Source organism: Drosophila gunungcola, chromosome 3R, assembly GCF_025200985.1.
Source record: "Drosophila gunungcola strain Sukarami chromosome 3R, Dgunungcola_SK_2, whole genome shotgun sequence".
Taxonomy (NCBI): domain Eukaryota; kingdom Metazoa; phylum Arthropoda; class Insecta; order Diptera; family Drosophilidae; genus Drosophila; species Drosophila gunungcola.
Window position 1 is genome coordinate 23,720,543 of NC_069139.1, and position 19,924 is coordinate 23,740,466.

At 40.6% G+C, this 19,924-nt stretch overlaps 3 protein-coding genes across 5 annotated transcripts; all 3 read left to right on the forward strand.

Annotated features, from left to right (window-relative positions):
• Positions 1-247: 247 nt before the first annotated feature.
• On the forward strand, positions 248-1,169 carry LOC128259509 (cilia- and flagella-associated protein 299). Its single transcript, XM_052991911.1, has 2 exons — positions 248-665; positions 716-1,169. The coding sequence occupies exons 1-2, from the start codon at positions 360-362 to the stop codon at positions 1,109-1,111; spliced, it is 702 nt and encodes a 233-aa protein (XP_052847871.1). The 5' UTR covers positions 248-359; the 3' UTR covers positions 1,112-1,169.
• A 6,263-nt stretch (positions 1,170-7,432) lies between these two features.
• On the forward strand, positions 7,433-8,568 carry LOC128261868 (uncharacterized). The gene is made up of 3 exons (XM_052995787.1): positions 7,433-7,670; positions 7,727-7,906; positions 7,968-8,568. The coding sequence occupies exons 1-3, from the start codon at positions 7,620-7,622 to the stop codon at positions 8,244-8,246; spliced, it is 510 nt and encodes a 169-aa protein (XP_052851747.1). The 5' UTR covers positions 7,433-7,619; the 3' UTR covers positions 8,247-8,568.
• Positions 8,569-10,053: 1,485 nt separating this feature from the next.
• LOC128259519 (E3 ubiquitin-protein ligase RNF5) lies at positions 10,054-11,696 on the forward strand. 3 transcript variants are annotated; one of them, XM_052991952.1, is made up of 3 exons: positions 10,056-10,930; positions 10,995-11,336; positions 11,395-11,531. In XM_052991952.1, exons 2-3 carry the CDS (start codon positions 11,060-11,062, stop codon positions 11,454-11,456), a joined length of 339 nt encoding a protein of 112 aa, XP_052847912.1. In that variant the 5' UTR covers positions 10,056-10,930; positions 10,995-11,059; the 3' UTR covers positions 11,457-11,531. The 3 variants fall into 3 exon arrangements, with proteins under 3 accessions (XP_052847903.1, XP_052847912.1, XP_052847894.1); XM_052991943.1 differs by having other exon boundaries at positions 10,054-10,930; positions 11,000-11,696; XM_052991934.1 differs by having other exon boundaries at positions 10,057-10,930; positions 10,995-11,696.
• The last annotated feature ends 8,228 nt before the right edge of the window (positions 11,697-19,924 follow it).

Consider the following 19,924-nt stretch of genomic DNA (forward strand, 5'->3'; position numbering starts at 1 on the left):
AGTCACCATTTGGTAAATCGAACTACGTCTAGCCCTTTATACAAAATGTAAACGGCTTTTACTCACTGAAGAAAATTAAAATTTATAAAAGAAGTTAAAATCAATTTAAATTTAAAATTAATTTTAAAAGGGTTATTGTCACAAATTGTGTGTATTTAAAGTCCGTAATTTGTGGTTAGCTTCAGCACATAAACTGGTATAGTTAACAGAATTGGAATAGTTATTCGAAATGTCTCTCAATTGAAACCTAGCAGCCTTTAAATCACACAGAATTCTACTTCAAACAGGTTTCACCTGATTCACAGGGAAACACCCTTTGTACTCACACTGCATAATAACTGGGAATATATTGTCCCATAATGACGGACTTTAGCATTGCCAAGTTTGACAACTACCAGGAGTATCTGCACTCCTTCACCACCGTCGAGGACTTTCGGTACTTGCCCTCCTACAAGACGGTCACAACCCTCACGAAGCTCGGGTATCGCGAGCACCGCAGTTTCTACAAGGAGGACGAGTTCCTGAACGTGAAGAAGCAGGTGGAGCAGCTGCTGAATCCAACGGTCTCTGCCCAGATATACTATAGTCAGTATTTCACAGGAGCGGATCCAGCTCTTTGGGCTTTGGCCGAACGGGAACATCTCAATGTGCAGCAGGAGATATCAGTAAGTGGTTTTTAGTTTGCACACGAAATGCAAAATATCTTTCTTTGCAGACCATTATCTTTCTGGAAATAAGTGGCAGAAGCGGTTTCTCCAAGTCCGGCTACATTGACTTCGAGGCCAGTCTGCGCAACTGCAGGTTCAAAGGATCCAATGCAGTCGATTGGCGGGCCGTTTTCGAGGAGCGAAAGATGCTGCAACCTCAGCCGAGCGACATTGTCTTCTACGACTGGAGAACCAGGAAAATCTTTGCCAATGACAACGACAACTACACTGTTGTGGCCCATCCAGAACATGGCCTGATGTTCATTCACAAGGGAGATCACAAAAACGTCCCGGTCACGACGAAAAAGAATCCATTTAGCAGCAACGTAAGGCGTTCTATGATCAAGTCCGATCTCTACGGTTTTATGATATTGTATGACCATCATGTCCGCAAGAAGACCTAACTGAGTTGCGACTCGTGTTGATGTTTTAAATATAATTGTACATTCCGTAATCCATTGATTTTTACATGATTTAAAATTGCTACCCTTTATGTAAAGTATATTTTTAGCCCGACTAATAACTGAACTTCATTCAATATTAATGTCATCTGATAAAAGCTAATGCCTGCAACGCTTGAGCAAGCAAAATTCCACTTAAGTTGTCAACACTCTGCTGCCTTAGCAACCACACACACACACACCACGGTCACCTTTCCACACACTCACAGCCACACACACACACACTGACACTCTTTGGGACACGCACGCCCGCCTTCGCACATCCATCCACACCTAAAATACCCAAATCAAAAAATAAATGGTAAACACTGGACTATCCCAGCCCCCGAAACCACATGGCCCCATGTCCATGGGCGACTCTATCGAAAAATGCTGATGATATGATATTTGGAATTTTTTTTTCTCAGCCAAACAGGCTTGTCGTCTCAAAATTCCTGCAGAGCATGGCAAATATTTATTTAATGCTCCAGAGTGGACAGCCGATAGCCAGACATGCAAACCTGGGGGTTGGAAATACTACTTGTTTGCTTTTGAGAGGTTGGGGCTGGTCTTTGAGTCTGGCCCATTGTTTCGGGCTTGCCAACTTAGTAGCTGCTCTGCTGCTTAGTAAATTTCTGGTCATCAACTGCAGACAATGGTGCAGCACAGAGGAAAAAATTAAATAAATGCAATTATTTTTATCTTAAAACCTATAGAAAACCCTTTTTTAAAAATCTTTCTGAAGAGTCATAGACCCTGTGTGAAAATCATGAAAGAAATAAATTTTTTTAGATTTTAACATTAAATAAGTTCATGTTTCCGGCAGACCTTATATTTTTTCTAAAGATTTCTTAGAAATATCCTAATATACCTTTGGCTTTCTTGTTCACTAATCCTTTAAAGTGAAAACTTAAAAAATATAACCTTTCCGAATAAAATCCAAATTAAAAATAAATTCTTGCATAATTTTAAACACCTATATAAATGATTTCAAGACTCTATTTCTTCGTAAGGCACTGCACAAGTGACATATTTTTTTCTTTGTGTGCCGACTAAGCTTGGCGACTTGGAAAAGCTCCAAAAGTGCCAGCAAACAAGAAAAGGGGCGTTTCGGAGGCGTGGACAGTCTATTGTGAAAGTGTGTGTCTAGTTTTAAGTGCTTCCAGCGTGTATAAATCACATTGTTGAGCATTTTTAGCGATTGGTATCGGTGAGGTGCGAGGAGCAGTGCAGGTAATGTCTGCGCATAAAAGTATGCAATAAAATATTTTGTTGCCGCCAGACGTTTTAAGTGGATTTTGTAGACCACAAAATGGCTTAATAGGCGTGGAGAGGGACCTAAAAACTTTGGGTTTCATTAGCATTAACGGGCGGTTGCCTGACTGCCTAGTTGCCCGGTCGACCCAGCCCGGCTTGTCAACACGCCCCCATCTGAGAGCCCACGACCAGAAACAATATTTATGTGCAGGTTAACACGTGAGTGCGAGGGTGCGTGTGTGTTTGGGTCTGTTTGCTCACAAACCTGATTACAAAACTCATAAAGTCGCCATGAAATTCAAACAATGCGTTACGTGCATCGAATGCTGAGATCCACACAAAGGACAAGATGAGGAGCCGCCACACTCACACAATCACGTACAAAGGAGCCCAAACCCATACCCAAACCCATGCATAAACAACATTTTTGTTTGACCCAAGGAGTTGAAAGCGGATGTGTGAGGGCCTGTTTATTACATTTTGATTATTGCAATCTCGTTTCTCAGGATCCGAAGGCACATCAAAGGATCTCAAACTGATTTACAGTTGCCGAAACTCGGCGAAAAACAAACGGCAACGGCGGTGAAAAAAATCAAATCAACCGCCGGCACCCAAACTTTCGGCAACTTTAAAAGCGTTTTAACTGCCGCCCAACTTTGAATATAAATATAAATATAAATATATATGCGAGTGGCCCGCCAAGCGATTTGTCAAAAGCGGCTCTTACTTGTGGATTATGAATACTTTGCTTGAGTTTAGCAGACAGCAGAAAATTATTACACAATGATTAATATTTATTTGCCCGGGCCACTGAGCAGCGGTTCCCGGCGGAATTTCATGACCGGAGCTGGAGTTGGAGTTGGAGTTGGGGTCGGAGTAGGAGTAGGAGTCCGAGAAAGTGGCCACAACAAGTGACAATGTGCTGAATATAAACATTTTGCCGTTGAGCCCACCTCCATCTCCTTGGGAGCCGCTCAAAAAGGCATTTAATTCAGATTTATGCCCTGCACGGCATTGTGACAGGACGAAGGCAAGCACAAGCCAGCGTGTCCTGCGAAAATTATGATATTTGCCACCCTTCGAGGCGCTCTGCCTGTTTGCTTGGCCCGATAAGCTATCGCATCGAACAATAAAACAGCCTCGCCCGAGATTGGGGTTCGAAGTTTGCGGCCAAGGCAAATAGGGATATGCGCAAATAAAATGGCAATAAATCAAAACGATTGACGATCTCATGATGCGGCTGGCCTCAGCGATTAAGGCCTCAGAGTCGAGATTTTGCCATATAAATCGACTTGGGGTCGAAAAGTGATTTTGATTGTTATTTGTTTTGCCGGCATCTTAGTTAGCCAGCGTGTCTGCCTGTCGACTCGCGACTCGCGACTTGACAAGCAATTTATGGCGATATATCAGAGCGGGATCCATAATTTATGCCGTGCTGCAGGAGAATCACTGCATCGGAAGTGCGAATCGGAGGCCAGGAATCCGCAGGAGCTGCCGCGGCAGCCACTGTCAATAGGGAAACTTCATTATAAATTACCCAACTGACAGTTGCAGGCAGACGGCGGAGAATAATAATAATGGCAGCCGGGGCGAAAGTCGAAAGCCAAAGAAAACCGCCAGTCAGCTGGAAGCTTTTACCCACTCCGCAAGATTGTTTCAATCTGCTTAAGCGACCAAGTCGATGTCGGAATCGAAGGAACCTGCCTCTGTTGGGCCGAAGGCAATCAGCCATGCAACCAGATCTGCACAGTTTCCCTTTCTGCCGACGGTCATCGAAGGCGATTGTTGTGTTTAAAACTGCTGAATAATTGTGCGGAAGTTGGTTCACAGGCGGACTATGTTGTTGCACTCTGGGCTAAAAAAAAAAAAGAAAATGAGCTGGAAGGTCCATGAATCACATAAAAAGCAAATGTCGCGTCGTTAGGTTAAAAGCTTTATGCAAATTTTCCTTTGCTGCTTATCATATTCTCTTTGCTGCGCTGCCAGCGGAATGGAAATTGTATTGAACAGGGTACGAGATTGCATCGCAGGGTGGTATATACATATATATATATATATATATATATGTGTTTAATCCCTATATCGGGGTGGGGTGGCCATGGATGTGCAACTAAGCTGAAGTGTCTGCAATTAGGTGCAATTGTTCGAGAGGAAGTGCCATTCAGCTAAGCATTTGAACACGCAGGGCACTTATTAACCCCTCTTAAGTGAATTATTATTGCAGCAGTAACAGCCATTGGAAAGCATCTTATTGGATCGGCAAGGTAAGTGTAGCGAATTAATTAATTTCACTCGGGCTTCTGCATATGCTCTTGCATGATAAGAGTAGACGAGCACTGAAAAAAAATTATGAAAAATTAAACCAGGTTAAGTGAAATTAGACTAAAAAAATGGAAAATTTCTATACAAAGTGTAGTATAGCTAGTGCCTAACACAATGTTATTACGGTTAAGATAAAAAGTAATATAATATTCAATTAATTTCTAATCAAAACATAAACCAAAATATGCTTAAAGGAATATGTTGCTAAAAAGATTTAGTTGCTTGCAATTTTTTAAATTCGATATAAATAAAAAGAGTAGGTTTAACTTTTGGTTTCGAAGCTCTTGAACTTTCATATCAATAGTTTTTCAGTGCATTTAAAGGCTTAGCTGGCAATTGCTTTGCAAACGGACTTAAATTCAATTATTGTCTAAACACAGCAACGGCTATCCCATCATAATCTGAGACAAGCAGGAGCTGATTGCCCTGGTGGCAGGGGTACAATTAAAATGCCTTGTCCGCACATTACCGCTCACGTTTTATGGCTGCCGTTTTAAAAATATTGAAAAAAGGCAGGGCTGGCGCGAAATTGAAATGCCCGCCAACAGGCGCAGCTTTATTGGCACCCGTAGCCCAGGAGTCGGGGCATTATCCTGCAGATGGCTGCGGTCGCTGGACATTAGGCGCTGGAGGACATGCCCGTGGAGGACAAGGCCGGGATCACGGGCGCACGGATACGGGCATTGTACATGAGATGGCGTCATTAAATACACATTACCCGGCCGGCGGAGGAGGAAGGCCGGGGCGGTCCGGCGATAAAGGCACAACAACCGCCGAGCAACAGTCGGCCAGCGGGAGAATGGCTATTAAAAAGCAGCCCGGCCCGAAGATAGACATGCTCGGCTACAGTGGCAGACGTAACAAATTACGCCATTTCGACAGGCGGTTCTGAGCAGGAGCACAGTGCTGACAGCTGCGCTTTTTTCTAGCAAGAAGTCCTTGATATTTTACAGCAAGTATAGCTAATTTACATACAAATTTATGTGAAGTTATTACCACCATCTAAGCTCCTATTTAAAGCTGAGTTTAGTAAGCGATATATGTATTTACAAAGATAATTATTTTTATGAATGGTAAAATGATAAAATTTTAAAAACTATCGCTGCAAAGATTCTAAAACTAGCCAGAAAACCACCTAAACGTTTTTAGAAAACGGAGACAAACATATTAAAATATGAGGTTGAAATTAATGATTAAAATTTATTAAAATCTATAGAAAAAGAATACCTTAATCATTGAACATTTTTGGTCTTACCCTGTGTATTTGCTGCACTATTTATTTATTTATTTGATTTTTAAAATAACTTAAAAGATGTTAAACAAAATAATTAAGAAATAAATATAAATCAAACTCAAAGAAAATACTTCAAAAGGTTATGTAAGTATTCAATATAACTAATATTTATGAATGAAATACCATAAGTGTATGTTATTCTGCTAATTATTGCAGTTTCAGAAAAACAATTGTTTTTATTAGACAAAGCTCATTATTTAGCTCTTTATATAGCTTATGTAATCTTCAATCGCCAACACTGATTGAGCATTATGGACGGTGGTTCGATGGTCGGTGTTCAGTTTCAATTGTGCCGGCAAACGTGACTCCAAATTGGCTGCCGGCGAATAATTCATACGAAACACTTTCGCACCGGGCGCCTTGCCATTAGCATCGTACTGCCCCGCCCACCGGACGACCTCCAGCCCCCCGTCGTGAACGGATCTCCGAGCCCCATGTAACCCCTCGATTGCATTTACAGCAAATCATTTATGGCTGCGACAGACACGGAACAGGATGCGAGTATTGGAGTATGCGAGTATGGGCTGCCAACTTCACGTCCATCAATATTTTATGAAACCCTGTCTGCAGGACGCTCCACGCTGCTCGCAGCCGCAGAAATGGATGGGTTGAGTCCTTGGAACAGGACGAGGGTATCTCCTTACATGCCTGCCTGGCTGCCTTGCTGCCTTGCTGCCTGGCTGTCGATATCCGGTTAGATGAGTATCTAAATTGCCTTTACTGTTGATGAATTAGCGCCGGCTGCCTGCCGTTCCTTTCAGGATGGAATGGCTGGGTGGCAGTGCAAGTGCCTGTGCTGCGCAGATAAGCTTCCTCCGACGGGTGCAAATTTCAATTTGTTCTGAATGATTTTGCGCTCATCAAATAGGCCGGCAATCTAGGAAGACCCCACCACGACCTTGCTTCAAAGAGCTCCCTTGGAGCAAAAGCAACAAGGTGTGGCAATCGGTTCGAAAGGAATTCGCCTGCAGTATATAATAATCACCCCATTATCAAAAAGGAAAATACGTAGAAACAAATTACGCGGGGAAATATTGCAAATAAACTTCTACACAGAGAAAATTAGCAAAAGTTGAAGGGGCAAAAACTGGGTTGTAACATTTTAAAAAGCAAAACGCTTGTTGCCAATTTTGTGTTACTAATTGTATCTAAAATGTTTTAATCAAAAAATATGTGATAACATCATTATAACATTAATAAAAAATAATTAATTGTGATAATTTTTTTTTTATTGTCTTAGCACCAATACATTTCTTAATTTACAGTGCCTAGGGTAGTAAAATTTAAATACATCAGAAAGTTTTTTAAGATTATTTTATGAAATATTTATAACCAAATTCAGTGTAAAATAATTTTGCCCTAATGTCAATACGTTTTTGTATTTACAGACTAAAGAAATAAATAAAAAGTAACAGAGTAACATTGGTTTGAATAGGAAATTTTAGGAACAAAATTATCAATTTTCTATCGATTTATATACCCACTCAAAAAATAGTGGATTCACATTTAACTCAAAATCCCGAAAAACCTTTGAAGTTCCTTGAGTTAAACATCAGTTAACCGCTGCTGTGTTTTAAAATTACCAGTTTAAGGTCCATTATGATTCTCTCCCGAAAGGAAATCGTATCGTTATTGCTGCTCCTCACGGCGGTTAGTTGCACCTGAGCACGAGCATCTGACCTTGAGACCTCCCTCTGAGCCCGCAGATCCTCTGTGTGCTGAACGCGTCGCTCTTCGCCAATATCCTGCCCCTCCACGTCAGTTATGAGCAGCTGGCCCAGCAAGTGGTCTGCGTGGGAACCGCCTATATTTGCGTGATTTACGCCCTGAGCACCTGGATGTACCACTCGAATTATTCCAGGACCCGTCTGCACATGCGAATGGTGGTGGGTGGTCTGCTCGGCCAAAGGCTTTCTAAGTATTTAAATATCTTATCCCGTTCCGCAGCTGGTGACCATGCTCCTGGGGATGATGGTCTGCAACACCGTCGCAACCTACTATTTCTCTGTTGGCTTGGCCTTCACCAAACTGGAGGAAACCATGAATCTGTATTTACTATTCAGCAGCTTTGCGGTGGCCTCAAAGTCCGTCAGCTTGGGCCTGTCGGTCATCTCTATTTTTCTGCTCTTCGTGATCATGGTGCTGATCGTTATTAAGATGATGCAGAAGCACGGTAAGCACAGTCTCGAGGAGAAGCTGCAGAATGTGGAGTCGCAGAAGGAATAAGCCCCACTCCCGCGGGAGTGCACATTAAGTTTGGTTTTCATGCAACGCCAAACATTTCATGTCGCTGCAATGTGGCGCCGCAGTTGCAATAATATAAATATTTCAATCGTACGTCGTCTGGTCCAGAGAGACACGAGCTGCTCACCTCCTTTATATTTTCACCCATGACACACAGATTTCGCCTGTGTGCTTTCTTCGCAGGTGATATAAAAAATATATAAAAGGACCTCTGCCATTGCTTTTCCTAGTCGCACTATGCATGCGCTTGTTGCTTATATACTTAGTAGTTTTAAATTTTGAATACTAAATAAAATATATTTATATTTTGAACGGACACGAAAGCTGATTTAACTTTCAAGCTAAGATATTAAATATTATTACATGAAGAGTAGAAAAATGCGAATACTTTTCCCTCTAGAGTAGGGAAAATGCCATCAGACGGATGCAGTTGATGTGTGAGTGCTTGGGCACCTTCGGAGGCCAAAAAAAAAGCAATCCGCCCAGGATAAGTCTGAGCAGTGAAACTCATAAGGAAGACAAGCAGCCTCTTCACATCGGCTCCTGTACTATTGCATTTTGCATAATGAAACAGGCAGACAGTGCAATTTTCAGCTGCAGACAAACGAAGTTAAACAACATCTTAAAGGCTTGGCGGCAGCGACTTGCCATGCGTAAAAGTTAAAGTTTGTCTTTCAAGGCGGACTTTTGGGGAACGGAGTTTGGATATGGTTTCTAAGGGGTGGCGTAGTAGCCTAATTACGCTCCAATGGCTGCCCATCAAAAGTGACAGTTGGCAAGGCAGGGGCTTACAATAAAATTTCCAGTTAAGTTATTGCCGCGCCGCTGCCAGAAGCTACGCAGAATACTCAGTTAAAAGTAATTCCAAATTTAATTGCGCACAATTTAGAATGGCGAAATGTTTGGCGTGCGTTTAATTAACTGAAAAATAACATAAAAAGCAAAACGAAAACGAAAACAAGGCAGAATGACAGGCGCGGCGCCAGTGGAAATGCTAAATGTTAAATGCCAACTAATTAAATTTCGGGCATGCCAACGGAGTCGACGGAGACGGAACTGCCAAATTTATTGTTGCATTTAATGGCCAGCGCAGGCGGTTGTCCCATTCGCTTTGGCCGTCGCTCGTCCTTACCACTTTTTATTGCGTATACGCAACGAGTCGCCACCGCGTATACGCAGTGTATTACGCCCCCAATGCAAATGGGCAAGAGCAAAAGCAAGAGCAAAAGCAAAAGCAAAGGCAAGGGGTATAGGATGCCAAATGGCGCAGAACCACAGGCATTGCGATTGTAATTCCGATTGGGCAAACGTCAGTTTCGCTGCGGTCCGTCGCCAAATGAAGCCAATGAAACGGCCTTGTTCGCACGCAAACGTGCGAAAGTGATTCATGTAAACTGATAAAAATTTAATCATATTTCACGTATTAACACGTAATTATTAATGCCTGATAAATGTCGGCAGTTGGTAAAACGTGAAAAAGTCGCAATTAATATGCATTATTTTCCCCCTAGTTGTCAATTCACTGGTCAAATAAGTGTGGTACGGTGAGTCTACCGGTTTTGCAGGCATTATATTGTATCTATATGTATTTGATAATTATTTATTAAATTATCTTAAAGTATTTTAAAAGGGCTTTTGTAAACAAGTTTATCCCATAATCTAGAACACTCTTGGAAACCATACAGGGTATTTTTCATCTCCATCACCATCATAATCATTATTTACTTAACTCCGAACAAGTAACAAGTAATTCCGCTGTGCAGGTTCACTTTTATTATTATTATCATTGTCAAGTGTGCGAACGGTTGTCCATGGGTTTATTTGGTTCGAGCCGCGCTTTATTTTCTTTTAATTATGTACTCCGATCACAAATGTGGGTCAATTAACAAGCAGCCATCGGCCCCCATTGATGTCGTGAAAAATCGGGATTAAACAATGCCGCAGACGTGCTGCCAGGACAATGCAAACAATTGTCAGAATTTAAATGCAGCAGCAGCGGACCGCAAAGTTTCCACTCGCTATCCGGTTCAATGTTCGCGTAAATTATGCCGACATATGTCGGACATCTGGCGACTGAAAGCGCTTGCTCCGAATTTCGATTTTTACCCGTTTTTTTTCAGGGCATTGTCGCTTTACAATGCGTAGGTTGCTGTTTTACGATTTTGAGAGGGCGGCAACAGCTTTCGTCTAATTGCCATTGGCATTAAGCCAACTGGAGGGCTTCGTTTAATACTACTCACTACTCAGGAATAAACAACGATGGAACAGTCTCATCAATCATTTTACCAGCAAGTTTCAATCCCTGTAACTGTCTCATCGTATGCCTTTGGCCTGAGATAAATAATCGATGAGCAAGCTCAAGTTTTTAGACAAGAAATCTTATTTATTCAAACAAAAATTTGTACAATACCAGTAAGAGTATTGTATTTTGTTAACTAATGATTAAAATAACCAGATTTTTGCTGAAAAAATAAAATTAAATGTATTAGCTGGAAAATAAGTTTGCAAAGAATTGTTTGTCAACAGAAATTAGGTTTGTGGAGCATTGCTTGTCAAAGCCATTGTGGGTTATGCTCGATAAATTCAAAGCGAACTGGAGAAACCTTTTCCTGACCAACACGAATCAGATCTAGAGGATACACGAGCGGAATTTCAACCTGAACACGGTATTAATGGTGAAGAGATCGGAAAGTAATTGGTATTGTAATATCTTCTGTATACATTTTGTAGCATAGCAGGGGCTTCCAGTTTAACTGACTTCGAGAGGCTGCCAGGTGAATATATCCGATTTGGCCATGAGCAGTGTGATCGGGCATAGATTTCTGGTGCCCTATGAGTGCAATGTGTGCCAAAACCTTGTGCGTGGAGGTGTGATCACCATCTGCGGCCATTTATTTTGCTGGACCTGCCTGTGGCCCCGCCTGAGTGGAAATGGCGCTCCGCAGTGCCCTCATTGTCGGCACCGCTTGATCCTGCACGAGGACATCGTGCCCTTCCACGGCGAAGGACCCAATGCCGACTCCGATGACAATCTCTCCCTGGCCCAGCCAGGTTCAGTGCCCCGTCCAACGGGTATGTACCTCACCGACCCTTGCCCTGACTGGTTCAGGATCAACGATCCCATCGATAGGCGTCCTGGCCGACTGGCCCGGCACGAAATCACCCGGGGGCTGGACCTCTACTCCGTGCTGACGCGTCTGCCGACCCAGCATCCTTGGGTAAGGCTTCAGCTGCGATTCCTCAAGCGCTTCCAGCTGGTCTGCGCCATCCTGATGTGCCTGCTGTGGTGCTTGGTCTCAGTGACCTAACACATACTCGTATTCCACTACTTTTAATTTGTTCTGATTTAGTTCATTGTTGACGTTTGGCCAAGGGGAAAAGCTCATAAGCTCGACCAGGCCGCATTAAATTTCTGTAATTGCCTGCCATTAATATCGTGTTTTAGTTTTCATTATAACCATAGCTTAATTAATACAATTTAAACATTTTGGTTTGGTTTTAGTGTCTTGGAAATATATGCACTACATAAGTGGAAGTGCATTTGCTTGCTTAACTCTGAATGGTGGGTTACCAAAACATATGAAAACGAGAACGGAAGTTATTGCAGTGCAAAGATGGATCGGAAAGGATATACTAGACAACGAAGCGAGATATATATGGAAAATCCAAATATATTCACTTTGAATTAAATATTTCCGGTACTGAGAGTTGTTGTGTTCAAATCAAAGTGTGTTTCACTTTCATTTTTATTTTTAGGTGTTGAAAAATGTATTTTTAAATTATGAAAAAATTTAAATCTAAAAATTTGTTACCGGGTAAACCAATTAAATATATAAATAATTATATTATCAGGTTTTTAGTTTATTAAAAGTAAGTTTATATTTTAAAAAACAATGTTACATTCAAATATTTAAATGTTTAATTTTACTATATTTTTTCGCTGGTTGTACACATAATTCTTTGAAAACATCCAAATTGATCAAATTTTGTTCGATCGTTTCGATGACATCTATATGTGCCGTTTTAAAACTTAATTTTTAAAAAGGATTGCGAAAGTTTTAAGGTTTGGCTTTTAAAATTAGGTCGCAAACCGTATTTCAACTCGATTAGTCATGGTGATCAAGAATATATACTTAATGATTGGTCCCCTTCACTGCATTTAAAAGGAGAAAACTTCTTTCAAAAGGAAAATATTTAAATTTAGCTTGCATTTATTTTTAGAGTCAAATATGGGCTTGTCTTATGAAAGTTATTCCATAATTATTCCTATTATTCGACGGAAAAAACTTATAAGATAGTTTGCTGCTAAGCCATTTTTCTCAGACCCGGCATGCAACTTGGGGAAAACAAGGAAATATTTTATGAACTCTCCGGCCAAGTCAAAGTTGTTGCATGCAACATAGCAGCGAATTCCCGGACCGAGCTGGCCAGCTGAAGCAAAACATTCCAGGGGCAGACAAACTCTGGCTGAAAGCAAGCAGACTTAAAGTCGGCAGATCAGAGCCTTTACCTGAGGAGATTTCGAGGAACCGCACCGAACACTCTGGCTAATGAACCGAATATGCCGGGGATTGGGTTAGCAGCCAATTGAGTTGTTATCCGGCTTTTGTCGGGCCGAACACTCGATGACAGCGCCGTGGGGGAATTGCGTGCCGGCTCTGGGCAATATTTATCATTAATTAAGCGAGTGTCGAGAAGTCCGTAAGGATATATGCGAATATCCGAAAGCCGGGCGTCAGAAGTTAAGGCCACTGCTACGTGCAGAAAGCGACACGGACATCGAAAGGAAGCGGATGCAGGCGCAGATGCATCCTGTGATTCAGCTTTATTATTGCAGCTTAAACAGCATTTGCCGGCGTCGTGTGTGAGTGCGGGGATATTTCCATGCTCCGCCTTTGCCAGGACATGACAATGTCCGTTGCAGCGCATCACGGAAATTGATGCGTTTTAAATTGCATTAAATTCCATGCAACGTAATCCCAGCCACTCGCACGCAGACACGCTCACGAAAGCCAGCACTGTGTGCAAATTAAATTAATTTTGTTTGCCTTGTTCTCGGCGCTTCGACGTCTGGCGTTATGAAGTTAGCTCGCTGTCACGCGTATCGATTTCCATCCAACTTTCAGCTTTCGCCTATCCCGTTCTGGCCAACTCCAGCTCCAACTTCAGCTCCAGCAGCGTCTGCGATCGCCGTCTGCAGCCAGAGCAAATATTTAGCAGTAATTAATTTAAATCAGCATTGGCTCCAGGAAATGCCAAATGCCAGCGGCTCCGGCCTCTGGTGGCATCATTAAAATCTTCCGCCTGCTGAACAACAAAGCGCTAGTAAATTGCTCGTCACGAGTGCGACTTTGTTCCCTTTCGCCTTTCCCAATTCACCGAAATCATACCGAGCTTTGGCAGACATTTCAACTTAAATTGTGCCGCCATGTAACACATGACGTATACATAATAACGAAAGCCAATGGACGAGCCAGAGCAAGCCACCTGGCTATTTACTATTAAAATCTAGCTATTTCTTAATTTTCAAAAACTTTATTTTCAGGAGCTATATAAATTTATCTAAATTTTTAGTATTTTAAAAGTAGGTATTAGCAGAAGTATTTATTTGGAAAGGAGCTTCAGCTAATTTCCGGGATCTCCTCTTAAAAAACACGCTGGTTCTGAATTGGATCCTCAGAAACTAAAAAGCCAAAAAGATTTTGTGAAAGTAATGTTTCAAAAACTTGCTAATTTAAATTTAGATAAATAAGTAAATATACATTGATAAGTTTTTTATGCATTTCACAAGTATAGTGAATATTTTTTGATAGTTATTAGCTTGTAATTTCTATTTAATGATTTTTATTTTAAAAAAGATTTAAACACTTTGTTACCAAAAAACTTTTTTTCTTATTAGATATTAAAACAATTTTTAAAAATAATTCTTCCATTGGCAGCACGAGTGGGTGGTGAGATCATGGTCGTGCATGTGGGTGGTGCAGTAATTTCCATTTCAATTATAGTATCTGCCACCTAGGCATTTGAAAAGAGCGGCACATACGACAAGCGCCATTTAGGGACCTCGCCACATCCCACTGCCAGGATGCACCGGTGAATGTGGCTTTTATTCATTACATAATTACTGTTGTGTTTGCACTGTGGCAAGCAGCAGTCGTCCCGGGGGCAAAGGTTAGTGCAACCAGCAGTGATTATGAGTAATTGTCAAGGTTAGTTGGGAATCTCGTTTGCCGGGGGGAACTTCCAATGCGTGTAGATGGTGTTTATTATGGGGCAAACAAAGTGGAAAGTTTACTTATTTTCTAATATAGATAAATGTTTTCTTAACGTTTATAAGTAATACTCGTTCCTACATTTTAAAAACTCTAGAATAAAAATTATAATTATAAATATTTTTGCCTACCTAAGCAGATGTGTCATAAAATTTAAATTAACAAATAATGCAAAAATGTTTCAAGAAAATCACAATCAAACTGAGACCGCTTATGTATTTAATTCGTTAAGTTAAATGTTTTATTATTTTATTTTGTATTTTAAAAGTTTATTTGCATTAATTTATACAGTCAGCTATTTTATAATATTTTATAATGTTTTTACCTAGTCCGCTGGGCAAATATACAACCTGAAGGAGATCTGAACCTCGAGGGCGCAACTACTTCCAAGTGGCCATAAACAAATCCTCTTCACAATAACAACTACCTCGCAGACACAATGCATAATGGTGGTAGTGGTGGTGCCGGCCAGACAATTTCCCCGCTCCTGCACACATTTGTGCAAATAGCATGCACTATGCACGTTTCCGTTTCCGTTCTTTCGGGCTTTACAGGCGTTGCAATTGTCGCTTGTTGCAACGACAGCCTCCGCCATTTTGTCTCCGTGTGGGTGTGTTGGTGTGTGGGTGTGCCACAGTCTGGCGCACATGGCGCATACTTTATGCATAACAAATGGCTGCTTAGTATATTGTTTAATTTATCAAGCATGAATTATTTATGTCGATCTGCGTGTCGTCCCCTGATATTAAGTGCAATGCAAAACTTGAACTTTACTGCAGAGTTTACGAACAGTAGCTTTTATCGTGCACAGTAAAATACTACAGACAGTAATTTGCAAGTGAAAATAAAGTTGTCTTTTTAATTGAAAATTGTAACCTTTAATTGCTTTTAGAAACACTAAAAGAGGATTAATGATTATTTTATAATATAAATTTGAAAAAGATAAGTTAGTTTATAATTATTTCAGAATCTTAACAACATTTTTCAACGTGTAACCATCTACTTCTTTCGTTGTAGGCTTGTCGAACAAATCAAATTTATGTGTTACGAAATACCGAGGCATGCATTCCCAGTTGTATTTTCTGTTCAGGTAAACTTCACTTGGGCAATAAAATATTGCATTGTTGAGGCCGCCCAAGACCAACTTATTTCAACTTGTTGAAATGAAAATTGAATTCGGTGCGTTGTGCTGGTGTCAAGAGCTCTAATTTAGATTTATTTCGGTTGATTAATTTGCATTCGAGTATGTGAGTGTGCGAATTTGGCAGTTGATAATTGCCGGCAAAGCTCAAGCGGCCGAAACTTTCAGGCACTTCACAATGAATGCGAAATGGCTTTCCCAGATATTGTGTGAACACAATGGCACGTCTTCGCCAGAGCCACAAAATGGGTACTGAAAAACACAAAAGAAGTGCACGACATTGTGTTAAGTTCCATGGGGCTGGGGCTCAGTCGAGTATCATTCAAACGTGCCATCGTCGAGCTCACTTTAAACCATATTGTGTATAGATAACGTGTCTATTCAGTCGAGAACTGATACGGAGCCAAAACACCGAATGCGGCAGACAGGAGCAGCAAGCTCGACTTCCTTGTGGCTTGAGTAACAAGTTGGGCATAATGCGGAAGCTAGAAACTGTTGCATACTTTTATGCGCTGCCACAAGGCATCGGCATCAGGACCTCAGAACCACGCTTATCAACGCAAAAGTTTTACCACTTTTAAGAGTCGGTGTCTGCTGCCGAGAAACATTTTGCCGTCGAGCTGTCAACGCTCGAACTTTTCAGCCGGAGCGGAAGTGCAGCTCTAAAAACTACCCATAAAATTACACACAGAGCAGACAGTCCAGCATTTGTTGGACCAAGCTTTTTTCGGTCGTAATTGCCATTATCTTTAATTACAGCTGCCACACATCAAAGAGTCATATTCCATATATCTTTGAGGTCGCGATTAAGAACTGACAAAAGAGCATGTAGCTATTGGCCGCTTTTATTTTCCAATTGACAGGATGTGTGGATAAAAGATGGTTACTAAACATTTTGCTATCTTGAGATATGGTAGTAACAAATATAGCCAATTTCAATAAATCATTCCTTAAGATAGTTTTAAAAATATTTTTTTAAGTAAAAATAAAATATAATAATAAGGAGAACGAAAGCTAGGTTCGGCAAGCCAAAATTGTAATACACTAATACGTCTTAAAAACGAGATATATAGGCTTATAAGAAAACAAATAACCTTTTCAAATTTTACCTGATCGTTCCTATGGCAGCTATAGAATATAGCCGTCCGATCGGCAAGTATATACATTAAAATATATGACAACCAATTTTGATCAAATCTCATGGCTAATATTTCAAAAACCTAATTTTGGGGAAAACCCAGAATTTTATACTAAAATAAATAAAACAGCTAAATTTATTATGAGCTGATAGTTCATATTGCAGCTATAGAGTGTTTCCCACTTGATCTGCTTACGATTAAAAAAAAACAATTGCGAAGTTTTCAAATCTTTAGTTTTTAATCTAAGCCCGCGAACAGTATAGAAAGAGTCGGACTCGGCAATATCAAACATATTGTCTTGCTGACCAAGAACATATAGGGTCGAAATATGTCTTCTTAACTGCGGTACAGTATACCTTCTGCAAAAGTATACAAATGCTAATACAAATACAAATTCAAATGTTGAAGATTCATTGGTGAATGGAAAATTGAAATGCGCTTCCTCCGAACTATTCACCCAAATTGCTTAAGTTTGAATAATTTTTGCAGCTGTTTCACAGAACTTTCAATACGTTGAAGCCAAATTGAGCTCAGATTAGTTGCCATATTGCAGAAATCAGTGAATCAAGAGCCCGACGATGGCCGCTAATTTTCAACGAAACTTTTGCTGTATTTTTTTTGCTCTGCAATTGAACAGCCAGTGACTGGAAAATGTAAAATCTCCCGCGGGGCTCACGGCGCAACCATTTAACTTTTAATCCATCAAAATGCTTTCGACAGCGCTGCAGCCCCTGTCGATTTCAATGAGAATGGGAAAATTGTTTTAGCAAACAGTAAAAAAAAAAACTCACGGACCGAAAGCAGGCAAATAACAAAAAAAAAGGAAAATCCAGACAGTCTGTCTGCGGCATCCCATCGAATCGCGAATGCTTTTCATTATTCTTTATACGTTTCACATTTTAAGCAAATGAAAACTGGATCCCCAGAGACAAAGAGCGCCACGACTTGCTGAAATGTTATAAATCTACGCGTAATTGTGTAAAGATCCCCACTCGTTAGACCCTTTTTTCGATGAAATTGGATTATAATTTATTTTAATTGGCAAAGGCCAAGCGCAGGCATTAAACAAACAAGCCAGCCGGGGGCCAACCAAACGAAAATTAGCCACAAAATTACGCAGTCTGATGCCGCTTTCATTAGTCTAATTGTGACTCTTGGGCGGGCGTGCGTACACTACGACCCATCTCAGTGATTAGGCCCGGCCCTTACCTTTTGGCCAGAAGTCGGCACGAAACCATGCGTGACAGTGCTAAGCTGGGGCCAAGTCTCCATTTCGGCCCCATATGTGTGGCTTTTAATTAGAGGCAAACAATGCCAGCCGCCCGCCTTTCAACCTTTCGCCTTTCGCATATTAACATATGAACGGCTACCAAAATGTCAGCGGCCAGACTGCAAAGCCGGTGACTAAATCCACGAGCTAGTGTCCAAGGCCACCGAAATCCTGGCCACAATTAAGCAACTCAGCCAGGTGCTTCTGTACCATTGTGGTGCCACTTTCAGCCCCAACCCAACCCAATCCGCTCAACCCATTCAAGAAGGCAAACAGCCACGGCAGCCAGTGGGCAAACAAACTTACCAGTTTCCCCAAAGTTCCTGTTGCTTTTCCAGCGCAACTGGGTGTGTACACTTCTGCGAGGGAAGGGATCAAGTTTGACTCCTGACCTCCGCATCCATTTGTTTTCCTTGTGTGTGCGAGTACGTAAATTGTGGCGCTCTGTTATTTTTGCTCACGATTTGTTGGCCAGTTATGTGTGCAACTCAGGAGTGCCATAATCCATCATTTCAATGGTCAGCCAAGAATAAAGACGGGTAAACTTTTGCCTTGCGAAATCATCATTTATCTTTTCATTGTATGTTAGAAACTGAATTTCATTGATTGCGGTCTGTTTTAAATTAAAAATCCAAGCCAATATAAAGACATAATAATTACAAGTATACAAGATACATTGTTATTATATTTTCTTATTCGCATTGTAAAAACTACATTCGAACTAAATTTTTTATGTATATATTTCTGATATATGACTTAGGCATTAAGCTGTTGGCTTAAAATAAAGTTAGAATTTGCATTCAATTAAATGATACTTCCCTTAAAAAAGTTTTTGCTTTCGCTTAACTTAAAAAGTATATAAGAAGGAAATTTATTTAGAACAACATTCCACTGAGTAATCTCGTTATCTTTAAGTACAAGGCAGTCATTCCTCCACATCATGAACATTTAATTAACAGCACACTCTGGCCATAACATCATAGCTTATGAGGTGCTTAAGAGCATTCATATGCTCCTCCAAGTTTCGGCCAAAATACTCAGGCAACCACACTCAACCAGTTACGACCATACTGTATTCTCAGGCACTGAATTTCATGCTGAAATTAAAGCCCTCAAACTTTCAAAAGGATTCAGTTAATGATACTTTATAAATGTAATTTTACAAGTAAGTGGTTGTACAATACTTTCAAATTTGATTGTTGAAAGTCACCATATATTGTTATATTTGTATTTTAATACTAAACATTTCAAAAGCACAAATCAATAAATTAAATATGAATCGCTGCATCACTTCTTAACGTTTTTTACAACACAATGTATTGAAATCCGAAAAAAATAACTCAATAACTGTGAATTTTTCAAGTAGTTAAGCCGAAATTATTAAATTGCAGTTTCGTAAGTTAATTATTCATATCAATATGTTTGTAAAGCTTGCCAGCAATCTCTTGTACCCACTGAGGATCTGAAAGCACTCGTATACTCGCATTATGAGCCCTAATTGAAAAGCTTTCTCCCCTCGCAGGCCAATCTGCTGGAATCAATTAAAAATTCAACATTTATGCGTGCATATGCCACTTAAATAACAAATTCGAGCCAACCCACAGCGACACACCCTCGCCCTTATTTTTTCATAAATTTATGCACCCTCGAACTAATTTCTGCCAGTTCGAGTACATGGTGGGGTGTGTTTTTCCTGAGCTTTTTGCTATTTTTTGCATATTTTGTGGGCGATGCTTGACCCGAAAGTAGATGGAGTGACCTCGACCAATATTATTCCCTTTTCCGGTATAGTAAAGTTTTCGAGTTTTCCCAGCTGGCATTTAAATGCTGCAGACAGC